This window comes from Schistocerca serialis, chromosome 2 (genome assembly GCF_023864345.2).
Source record: "Schistocerca serialis cubense isolate TAMUIC-IGC-003099 chromosome 2, iqSchSeri2.2, whole genome shotgun sequence".
In the NCBI taxonomy this organism is placed as follows: Eukaryota; Metazoa; Arthropoda; class Insecta; order Orthoptera; family Acrididae; genus Schistocerca; species Schistocerca serialis.
This window is the reverse complement of record NC_064639.1, coordinates 422475067-422487751: the sequence shown is the minus strand read 5'-3', so window position 1 is coordinate 422487751 and position 12685 is coordinate 422475067. Positions and strand designations below refer to the sequence as shown.

The window sequence follows — 12685 nt, the reverse complement described above, 5'->3', positions numbered from 1 at the left end:
TTTAATAAGTCACAGCTGCAAAATACTAACGCGAATTCTTTACAGACGAATGGAAAAACTGATAGAAGCCGACCTCGGGGAAGATCAGTTTGGATTCCGTAGAAATGTTGGAACATGTGAGGCAATACTGACCCTACGACTTATCTTACAAGAAAGATTAAGGAAAGGCAAACCTACGTTTCTAGCATTTGTAGACTTGGAGAAAGCTTTTGACAATGTTGACTGGAATACTCTCTTTCAAATTCTGAAGATGGCAGGGGTAAAATACAGGGAGCGAAAGGCTATTTACAATTTATACAGAAAGCAGATGGCAGTTATAAGAGTCGAGGGGTATGAAAGGGAAGCAGTGATTGGGAAGGGAGTGAGACAGGGTTGTAGCCTATCCCCGATGTTATTCAATCTGTATATTGAGCAAGCAATAAAGGAAACAAAAGAAAAATTCGGAGTAGGTATTAAAATCCATGGAGAAGAAATCAAAACTTTGAGGTTCGCCGATGACATTGTAATTCTGTCAGAGACAGCAAAGGACTTGGAAGAGCAGTTGAACGGAATGGACAGTGTCTTGAAAGGAGGATATAAGATCAACATCAACAAAAGCAAAACAAGGATAATGGAATGTAGTCAAATTAAATCGGGTGATGCTGAGGGAATTAGATTAGGAAATGAGACACTTAAAGTAGTAAAGGAGTTTTGCTATTTGGGGAGCAAAATAACTGATGATGGTTGAAGTAGAGAGGATATAAAATGTAGACTGGCAATGGGAAGGAAAGCGTTTCTGAAGAAGAGAAATTTGTTAACATCGAGTATAGATTTAAGTGTCAGGAAGTCGTTTCTCAAAGTATTTGTATGAAGGGTAGCCATGTATGAAAGTGAAACGTGGACGATAAATAGTTTGGACAAGAAGAGAATAGAAGCTTTCGAAATGTGGTGCTACAGAAGAATGCTGAAGATTAGATGGGTAGATCACATAACTAATGAGGAGGTATTCAATAGAATTGGGGAGAAGAGGAACTTGTGGCACAACTTAACTAGAAGAAGGGATCGGTTGGTAGGACACGTTCTGAGACATCGAGGGATCACCAATTTAGTATTGGAGGGCAGCGTGGAGGGTAAAAATTGTAGAGGGAGACCAAGAGATGAATACACTAAACAGATTCAGAAGGATGTAGGCTGCAGTAGGTACTGGGAGATGAAGAAGCTTGCACAGGATAGAGTCGCATGGAGAGCTGCATCAAACCAGTCTCAGGACTGAAGACCACAACAACAACAGCACGTCATCTTCGTGGTGTAGCAATTTTAATGGCCAGTAGTGTATGAGGATTACACGAAAGAACTTGCTCCCCTTCTAGCAGTAATTTATCGTGGAGCACCTGAGCAATGATGGGTACCTAGTGACTGGAGGAAAGTGCAGGTCATTTCCATTTTTAAGAAGGGCTTAAGGACAAATGCACATAATTATAGACCTATATCGTTGACATCAACCCATTGTAGAATTATGGGACAGGTTTTATGATCAAGAATTATGATCTTTTTGGAGAATGAAAATCTCCTCTACAAAAATCAATATGGCCTCCACAGACAGAGATCCTGCAAAACACTACTTTCTCTGTTTCTCCAAGAGATCCACAGTGCCATAGACAACATAGCTCAGGTTGAGGCCGTATTCCTTGAATCCAGGAATGCCTTTTACACTGTCCTGCACTGCTGTTTAATGAAAAAAATATGAGCTTGTCAAGTATTGGAGCAAACTTGCGACTGGCTTCAAGACTTCCTTGCAGACAGAACTCAACATGTCGCTCTTAATGGAACAAAATTGACAGATGAAAAAGTTATTTCCGGAGTAGTACAAGGAAGTGTGATAGAACCTTTCTTCTTCTTCTTTCGATTTCGGCCATCTTTGGACCACGTTCAACAATTCACTTGCCCGGCTTTTTGATCTTTTTTTCTCTCTTCCCAATATTTCCTCATCATTTTCGAGTGGTTCCTCCTCCGCTCTTCCGACCATTTCCTGTTATTATTCTTTAGTTTCGTTTCTTCTGGAAAACTGACTTTACTACTGACTGAAAACCTTTACTGTATACAATATATATAAATGATCTAGTAGAAAGCATAGGGTGCTCTTTAACGCTATTTGCAGCAATGCCAGAAGATGATGATAATTGCAGAATGACCTCCAGAGAATTGATGAATGGTCAGGCTCTGGCAGTTGACCCTGAATGTAAATAAATTTAACATATTACATAGGAAAAGAAATCAACTACTGTACAACAACAGTATTTATGACAAACCACTGGAAACAGTACCTACTGCAATATATGTAGGAGTAACTATCCAGAACGACCTGACGTGAAACGACCACACAAAACAAATATCAGGAAAAGCAGATGCCAGACTCAGATTCATAGTAAGAATCTTAAGGAAATGTAACTCATCCACAAAGGAAGTGGCTTAAAAAGTTCATGTCCGACCGGTTTTTGAGTATTGTTCATTTACCTGGGATCCCCACCAGGCAGGACTGACGACAGAGAGAGAGAGAGAGAGAGAGAGAGAGAGAGAGAGAGAGAGAGAGAATAAAGATCCAACGCAGAGCGGCACATTTCGTCATGAGATCATTCAGCCAGCGCAAGACGATTATGGAAATCCTCAACAAACTCCCTTGGCAGATTTTATAAGAAATGTGCATCACGAAGAGATTTACTTTTTAAATTTTGAGAGAGTACCTCCCGGGAAGAGTTGGACAACATACGACTCCCCCTCCACCACAACATACATCTTGCATAATGAGCACAATGAGAAAATTCAAGAAATTAGAATGAATACAGAGGCGTACAGACAATCTTTCTTCCTGCGCACTGTTTGCAAGTGGAACAGGGCTGGAGGTCTCAGTTAGTGGCACAAAAAGTACCCACTGCCACACACTATTAGGGGGCTTCATAAATCTCACTGACATACACTAAATGCATTACTTACCAAAAGCTGGTGTAACTTGGCCACTAGCTGGTAAAACTGATTCTGGATGAAGTTGCTGGTGCTGTGTGGGAACAATGGCTGCAATAGTACTCCCATTTGCTGGTGTCAGTGTAGCAATCTCCATATTATCCTGCGGGGAAAAAAGGAAAAAACCGTATGTTTTCAGTCAAGTAGACACACAAAGTGTTATTCAAGATACTGAAAGGATCATATAACCGGAGTGAGAAATGTTCATGTGGCATACAACTGTCTTGAAGTGGAAATGCATTATTTTTATGGCTAGTAGTTTTTACACTTCTGTAAAACACCTGCTTTATGATAAATTTACATTGTGTTGAAGTTCCATAACAATAAGAGAAGAACTGGGTCCAGTTCAAAATCAATGACACTGGAACATCAGACAAGCCAACACCATGTTTTCCTGAAATATAACTACCATTTTACCTGAATAGCTATCAGTAAGTTAATTGAGAACTGAAATGAGAGGTGAAAGAGATGAATTAAGGGACCCCCATGTCAGATTCAATGACCCACTGCTACTTCATGTTTATCAGTCTCACAGACACAGTTTCCAACTCTCATCTTACAACTAGAATTCAATTTTGATCTTATTGGCATCCATGTGTGAAAAATTCTTTATTCTGTACTTGAATCAAATTCCATATTCTCTGTCAGGAATGAAATTAACCATCATCATGTTAATACACACCACCTACACCTACAAACCCCTGTAATCACTAGTTACAAACAATAATGGTATGCAACTAGGACCCTCCTTATTTATACAACTGATAGTTTTGCTGGATATAAAACATATTCGGATTTCGACAGTAACATAATGCCATGTTTAAAATGGTTTTGTGGTACAATTTGATTGTCACACTCAAATGTCATACCACTGAGCAGCAACCTACCAATAGCTTTACTCAACATTGTTTGCTGATGCATCAAATGCTACTATTAAAGTATCTTGACTTCTTACAGCACCTGTGATTGCATATTGAACCAATTATGACAGGCCACATTGGGTATCCATCAATTATTTGTCTTGAACAATCAAAAGTTCTCAAACCAAGTTTTATATACGACATGACTGTTTGCAAAACACCCCGTCGCCTTCGGGTGGCACATATATTACATTTCCACACAACAATGAGTGGCTGATACCATTATACGTGCTTCATTAATCATATTTTCGGCTGATCAGTAGACAATGAGACACCCACCACAGCACTCCAAATCTGTGTGATACTGTGCCATCAGTGACTACACATCAACAGCTGGTATCTGCAAATAACAGATCAGCCATCACGTTCTGAAGGCGAAATATGTAGTACTGCTGACAGTCATACAAAAATAAGGAAACACTTTGGAAACATGTGCTTGAACATAAATGTAGATGTCATTTAAGCCTGCAGTTTGACCACGAATAACACCTGTTTAGTGTCCTCGGTATGCTGCTGTGCAGTTGTGAGAGCATAAGTAGGAGCTAAGTGAATTCAAATATAGGCAAATTGTTGGTACTCGTACAATGGGTGCCTCTTAATCAAGGTAAATTGACGCAATTGGTGGTTCAGGAGAAACCATACTTAAGACTTACAACACACACAGGGTGAGTGGAACATCAGCCATTAAGTCACAACATGGATGATCATTGAAGAGAATTGGGACAAAAAAATTAGAGAACGACAGGTGCAAATGTCACTGCAGAAAGGAATATCACACAAATGAACTCTGTCAGCAGCAAAACTACATGATAGAAGCTCCATAAGCAGGGTGAGCTGGAATTTCAAAACCCCTCATCAGTGCCGCAAATACCCAAAACACAAAAACGTGGCACTGTAACCATAAAATATGGAGTACAGAGGAAAGTCATTTGGTCATGTTAGTCTTGTTTCACACTGTTCCTTCTGGCTAATTTGCTTGCCAAGAGTGAAACACGGCAGGCTTTCAGTGACAATCTGGGCAACCTTATGATATTTGATGGGCTCACTCTGCAAGGTGACTGCTAAGGATTATGTGACCATTGTGGGTGATCATATCCATCCCATGGTAAAATGTTTGTTCCCCAATGGAGATACTGTGTTCGAAGATGAAACACCCCTATTCACATAGCTCGCATTGTCCAGGACTGGTTTTGTTTGAACAAGAATGAATTGTCAGATTTGCCCTGGCCACAACAATGACAAGGTCTCAATATTGTAGTGACTTTGTGGTCTACTGTAGAGAGAAGTGTGCATGATCACTATCCATGTTCATCACTGGTACCTGAACGTGCCACTATTTTCAAGGAGAATGATATAAATTCCCTTGAGAATAGTATAGGATCAGTATTTATCTATTCTGAGATGGCTCGAAGCTGTTCTCAACATCAACAGGTTTCCTGCACCATATTAGGCATAGTAATGTGTCGTGTTTTTGGTGTTTCCATATTTTGTCTTCCCCCTGCCATATAAAAACTAGCTTAGCACCCACTGCTTCGATCACACAGACTGCATGGCTTGCAGATATTTATTTTTGTGTATTTGTTTAATTGAATTTTTATTTTGTTCAAAAATTGCAATGCGTAAGCTTTTCATGCTAGTTAAGCCCATATAAGCATGGTCTTTTCTGAATGTACTTCTGACCAAAAAGCAATTCTGGTAACTGGAGTCCAAAGTTTTTGTTAATCGTGCCGTTTGCATTCTTGTGGAGATATTTCCATAGCAACTTTAATCCCCTGAAAGTATTTCTTTATATCAAACTGAGAAGTGAAATACCAATTTTCATAAATGTAGCTTTAAAAGTTTTTTAAAATATCAAAAGTTTTCATACCCTGTTGCATTCCCTTAGGGTCAAATTTCAGGAAACACTGAAACATACATTTTCTTTCTAATTTATTTCTAACCAAGAAGTCAAATACCCTTCGTCATTGTGACATAGCCTTAAAAGCCATTTAGTAGTTGTTTAGTAATTACTTATCTTCAAAAAACTTTCACCCACTATTTTACCCCCTTAGGTGTCTAGTTTCCAAAAATGCTGAAACACACACTTTTTACATTCTGGCCGATAAACTAAATACCAGTTTTTGTAGTTCTAGCTTCAAAATTCCCTTAATAATGAATGACATACTTTCAAAAAGGCTTGTATCCCCTATTTCACCCCCTTAGGAGTAGAATTTCAAACAGTTCCTTCTTAAAGGATCCCTGCAGTATAAGATAAACACCTTTTCGAAACTTCAAGTTTCTATCATTAAAGGTATGGACTGGGGAATGATGAAGCAGTGAATAGTCTGACTATTTCACCCCCTTAGGGGATTAACTTCGAAAAATAGTGACATGCATATGTTTTATTTCTAACAGAGAAGTTAAATACAAATTTTCTTTGATTTAGCTTAAAAAATGCTTTTTGTAATTAACAATACCCCAACAAGGCATCATTAAATGACATGTTATTGTCTTCAACTGCCTACAGTAAGGTCACATAAGGAGAACAGGCACAGCAGCATTTGCTGTGAATTAATTTACTGTTACTATTAACAAAGGGATTAAACTATAAAATCCTCTCCACATAGGTGCCAATATCAAGGTCAAGTGTAAATTTGTATTTAGAGTTAAATCTGTGACAGCCTTATTTCTAGATTCACTATGTGTTAATCTATAACAAGATTAATGAGGATTAATCACCTTTGTAGCCCCAATCGCTGTTTCAGCAAGTAGATAACCATTCAGTTTAGTATTTGTATCATTTGGCTGAGGCAATGGAAAACAGTATGTAGTTTGCCCATTCCGGGTGCCGTTGGCTGCATTTCCAGTGAACTGAACCATTTCATTTTCATCTTGGACCAGTTGCATTTTCTCAGGTTCAGAAGTTTCTGTTATGATTGGAAGGTTTCTTTTCACATCTTCAACTGAGATACTCCGTGATGGTTTGGGGCTTGGATCACGTGAAGATTCTGGCAGAGATAGAAATATATTATATTAAGATACAATCTTATGCACACAATATTTTGAAATTATCACGTAACTGCAACAACAACAGAAATAATTCATCAAGAGGAACTAAATCAAAACATAGAACTGAAAAGAAGTAGGAACTATAGCAATTTGTGTTCCTTTAATGGAGCTAAACAGCTGTTCAGGATACACTTTATACTCTCAAGGACTTTGAAATTAATAATTTATTATACAGTGTAACTCTGTTACTGATAATAAAAGAATGGAGCACACAGAATGACCTAGCCAAGATAAAATTATGTATTCCACAATGCAAGACAATTTTCGTTAACAGAATCACCTTAATTCTTTTAAATTAAGAATTATTTTATTGCTGGGTTACTGCAAAGCAGAATCAAAGTATTTAAGTTGAAAGATATATGTGAGTACAAGTGAGCACTCTAAAAGAACCCACATTTTTCTTTTGGAGAGCATCAGCCAACATCATGGGCTTATACCAGTTATTTGGATGTACCAAAGAATTACTATATATTTTTATGGTAGCCAACGTGGCTATTCTTAATAAACTGATACAGTGAAATAAACGGCAAATTTAGTATTAAATTCCGTCAACTGAATTTTTATTATGCCAATGTACTATTTAAAACAGCAGATAAAAATTCTGCTTGATGCCAACCTAAGAGTGTCTCAATTCCTTCCAAGCTAATTATGTAAGTGTAGACCAGATATGGCTCAAATTCAAAGATACAGTAACGACAGCAATAGATAGATTCATACCGCGCAAGTTAATAAGAGACGGGACTGATCCACCATGGTACACTAAACACGTCAGAACACTGTTGCAGAAGCAACGAAAAAAGCATGCCAAATTCAGAAAAACGCAAAATCCCCACGACTGGCCAAGTTTCACGGAAGCTCAAAATTTAATGCGGACATCAATGCAAGATGCTTTTAATAGTTTCCACAATGAAATATTGGCTCAAAATATGGTAGAAAACCAGAAGAGATTCTGGTCGTATGTAAAGTACACCAGCGGCTAAAAAACAGTCAATACAGTCACTGCATGATTAGCGACGGAAATGTTAGCTATGATGGTGCCACTAAAGTGGAGTTGCTAAATACAGTTTTCCATAATTCCTTCACGAAAGAAGACGAAGTAAATATTCCAGAATTCAAAACCAGAACAGCTGTTAGCATGCGTGACATAAATGTAGATATCTTAGGTGTTGTGAAACAACTCAAATCACTTAAGAAAGGCAAGTCTCCCTGTCCAGATGGTATACCAATCAGGTTACTCTCCGAGTATGCAGACACAATAGCGCCTTTCTTAGCAATCATATACAACCGCTCACTTGACGAAAGGTCTGTTCCTAAAGACTGGAAAGTAGCACAGGTCACACCAATATTCAAGAAGGGAAATAGGAGTAACCCACTGAATTGCAGACCCAGAAAAGTGCGATGGCATCCACATAGGTATTAAAAGAAATCCGATAAATTTTGGGTATACAATAAATCCCACAAATCTAAGGGCTGTCAATTCGACTAAATACCTAGGAATTACGAGCAACTTAAATTGAAAAGACCATACAGATAATATTGTGGGGAAGGCGAAACAAAGTCTGCACTTTGTTGGCAGAACACTTAGAAGATGCGACAAACCCACTAAAGAGACCGCCTACATCACACTTGTCCATCCTCTGCTGGAATATTGCTGCGCGGTGTGGGATCCTTACCAAGTAGAATCGACGGAGACCATCGAAAAAGTTCAAAGAAGGGCAGCTCGTTTCGTGTTATTGTGAGATTGTAACTGATATGATACGCGAGTTGGGATGGCAGTCACTGAAACAAAAGTGGTTTTCTTTGCAGTGAGATCTATTTACAAAATTTCAATCACCAATTTTCTCTTCCGAAGGCATAAATATTATGCTGACACCCACCTACGTAAGGAGGAATGATCATCATAATAAAATAAGAGAAATCAGAGCTCGAACAGAAAGATTTAGGTGTTCCTTTCTCCCAAGTGCCACTTAAGTGTGAATTGCAGAGTAACCATATAGATGTAGACATAGATGTACATTTCCAAGTCACAGCATCATCATGGATTTTTGTTCTTATGTGGACCTTTATTACGATGATGACATAACAACATAATGGAAAGCCCTGATGAAGATGTGACTCTGAAATGCACTCTGGCAGAATAAAAATGCTTTAAGGACAGTAGATGAAATTGATTAACAAGTTTTCAATTAACATATATCATTCAAAATTATTTTGGTATTGACAGCAATAAAACAAGTAGTTGAAGAGACTAATGCAGGGGCACACCATATTTTCAGCCAATCACCCAGAACTTCTAGCCACAGTAAGCACCCATCGTTGCCGAATCTTCACCCTCCATCATTACAACTGCACTATGTTTCAGTTACAAGGCACATGGTTTTCTGTGTGGTATGACTGTGTGATTTAATATCAACTGGTTATGAGTGTTCATTATTTTATTTATTGTTACTATTGATCGTGTGTTTAGTGTGGTACCGATCAGTGTCAGAGGAAAGTTCATCAAATACTGAGAGTGTAACGGTTCAGCATCACCCTATTGCCCACAAAATCACCACCACATTAAAGTCAGCTAGAGAAACGGTAAACACATGGCATGTCTACTTTGAAATGAAAAAGATAATGGTTCTCTGCTTCTCTCCATTAGTAAGATGACCAAAGAACTATGGCAAGTTCAATACAAATATAAACATTGTTGTAATATACTGTTGAAGAAATGTTTAAGGAGTAATCTCCAGGAAAAGAATGTTCAAATAAGCAGATTGCTGATTTCAAGTCATTTCCTGGGGATGTACAATTCAGGATGTCCAATATTATTAATGCAGAAGGAAGCAGCCAGTGCTTCGAAAATCATTACCTTATATGCATGGTATGGCATTTTTAAGTAAGATATGCGACAAATTTCAATGAAGCGGTATGGCTTGATGAAACATGGCTTTTTTCTGGGCACATTCTCAAGCAGGGCTATGAGAATTGCACAAAGGAATAGCTTCACTGACTTCATGCAAGGAAGATGGGTTACTACTGGTGCATTCAAGCACCTTGCCACATTCTCTCCCAAACTTTTTTCCCCGATTTTTCAACCCAAAAGACAGAAGATTACTATAAAAATGACTGATGATATGTATACAGAAAGTTATTTTTAGATTTTTTAAGGCCGAACATGAAAAAAGCTGTCAACAGTACTGTATCTGGTGATGCTCCTTAGAATTCTGCTGTTGTCAACAAAGCATTACCATTAGTATACATTCGAGAGGACAGTGATTCAAATCCATCTCCAGCCATCCAGATTTAGGTTTTCCATGATTTTCCTAAAAGGGCCCAACTTATTTCCTTCCCCATCCTTGAAACATTCTGAGCATGTGCTTCATCTCTACTGACCTCAATGTTGATGGGACATTAAACCCTAGTCTTCCTTCCTTCCTTCCTTCCTATTTAATATTTTCTTGTCTGTAACCACTACATCTTCATGAACCACAGTTCCTACATAAGAAATCTGTGAGGTAACAAAGACATATAGCACACCAAAGAAGCTGTGATGAAACAATGCTGAAATCTGAAAGGAAGCAATTGATGTAGTAAAAGTAAGGCCAAATAAAACAATTTTGGAGAAGAATATGAAGAAAAAGATCATTTCATTTCATAACAACACTAACACTCCAAGTATTTATGACAACAAAAAGAGAGGTCAGTAGAGTACTTCCATCGTCACCACAGAAACAACACACAAGTGGGTTCAGCTGTATGTTTGGAGTGTGCAGTTTACAGTGGTATATGGTTGACTAACAAAATCAGATATTTGTAAGTTTTGATATTTCAATGAGACAATTATTGTCAGCCATAGCCAAATGAAGTTCAGCACAGCGATTGAAGCTTAACCATTCACCCTGACAAACATAAAAGTTTTATTTTTATATTTGTTGCATTAGAGAATAGTAGGTTGATTGGAAAACTTAATAAAAGGATGATTATGAATACTAATTATTAGTTACTTGTAAAGAAACCAAATGGGAATCAGGAAGCCTCTTTGCATGTGCTAGCAGACTATTAATGTCCTACCTAGCTCACATTTTCTTGTGTGGAAGCTCCCACAGAGTCCGGTTCTGGGCAAATAAAATATTTACACCAGTTCTCCACATATTATTAAACATTGTTGTAGTAAGTGAAACAAATGAAAAGATAGTTCAGCTCTTACAGAACGAACTAATTTCATTTCAGTCTCTGTGCAGTGAATAGTGCAAAGTTAAGTTTTAAAGTCATGAACAAGTACCCTGAGGGAAACAGCTGAACCCTATGCTGCCATCTGCTCCTATCAAAGAGTCAATCATTAAAAATGTTGAACAAAGTACAATGTCTATTAATTTTTCGAAACAATTTTGATTTTTCGTATCAAAACAAAACATTGAACTTGGTGAAGGTTAAGTCATCAAGGTGGCTACCGAAGTTTGTGTGAATATTTCTCTGTGATTATTTACACATAAAAGGATAGGCTGATTAATATGCAGCCACTACTGAATACTTTATCAGAATATTGCCTTTTCATCTTGGAGACATAAAAAAATTATTGATGACAAAGAACGAAAAACAGTCTACCAGATGAATGGAGTACAAACTCATTTTTCCTATAAAACAAATTTTGTACCATACCAAGGCACTGACACAAGTCAGCACACATATATAATCTGCCAAGAAAGCTTAACTTAATCTGAAGCCCAAAGCATACAAGCATTACACATTCATTTCAGGCCACAATTTTGTCTACATATAACAAATCAAAATTAAGGCAGAAATAGAACTTACAACTGAATGAGATACATGATGAATTGTGATTTTATTTCGATGTTGGAAAATACATTTTGCCTTTTTAGTGTAGCAAAATCAAATACAAAGGAAGTGAAGTAACAGATGAAACTATCATGCAGCACAGTTCCTCCTCAGGCAGTTTTTACTTACTTTTTCGTTTCTTTTAAGCAATGTGATTCGGACACAGCCATGCACATCACAGTATGTCTAAGGCATATGTAGCTACTAACAATAGCTCCCAACAGACTAAAAACAACAACAACAACTCAGCAAAACATACACATATTTTGTGACAAGTATTAGTATATCCAATTATCTTTAAAAATTTGATGCTGTGTTCCATATTTCTGACATGTTTTGCTTCTGTTAGGATCTCCCCTCAATGAGTTAATGGAATGAACAACGCAATTAATTTAATAATGACCATTTAACACCCTGCCACTAAAGCAACACAACTTTTCACTGGTGAGCATCTCTTCAATTCAACAGTTTAACATGTTCAGCTATGTAAGTTGGAGCACTACTACTTCCAACAAGCAATGTTGTAAAATGAGAGTATTAGTATTTTCTTCAACAATATACAATAGAATCAGAAATATAATTTCAGTTCTTTGGCACAACTACAAGAAGAAATTTAAAAATAAACAACTCTTTTTATTTAGAATTAAGTAAATGCAAAACTCATTCATTAGGAGGATGCTAGTGATGCTGAGCTGATCTACAAAATAAATACTTTACAAAATGCTTGCATGATCCATTCTCAAGTATTGCTTTTCTTATTGTGATATATATTAGGTTCAATTGAGTGATTTGTTATAAGTTAAACTGGTTAGTAGTGAAACATTACAGGAGCAAGTAAACCGATAGGTTGCACTGCAAGAAATGTATAGTGAAGAAAATGAAGGAGTGGTCTTAAAAAT

The 12685-nt window shown here is 37.4% G+C and overlaps 1 protein-coding gene across 4 annotated transcripts in view; it reads right to left on the bottom strand.

Annotated features, from left to right (window-relative positions):
- Positions 1–12685, bottom strand: part of LOC126457281 (sodium-dependent phosphate transporter 1) — a 317359-nt gene that overhangs the window by 15377 nt on the left and 289297 nt on the right. For all 4 annotated transcript variants that reach the window (XM_050093447.1, XM_050093450.1, XM_050093448.1 and 1 more), the window contains 2 exons: positions 6636–6904; positions 2971–3100 (listed from right to left, as the gene is read on the bottom strand). In XM_050093447.1, coding sequence (XP_049949404.1) covers positions 2971–3100; positions 6636–6904 — 399 coding nt within the window. The remainder of the gene's footprint in view (positions 1–2970; positions 3101–6635; positions 6905–12685) is intronic.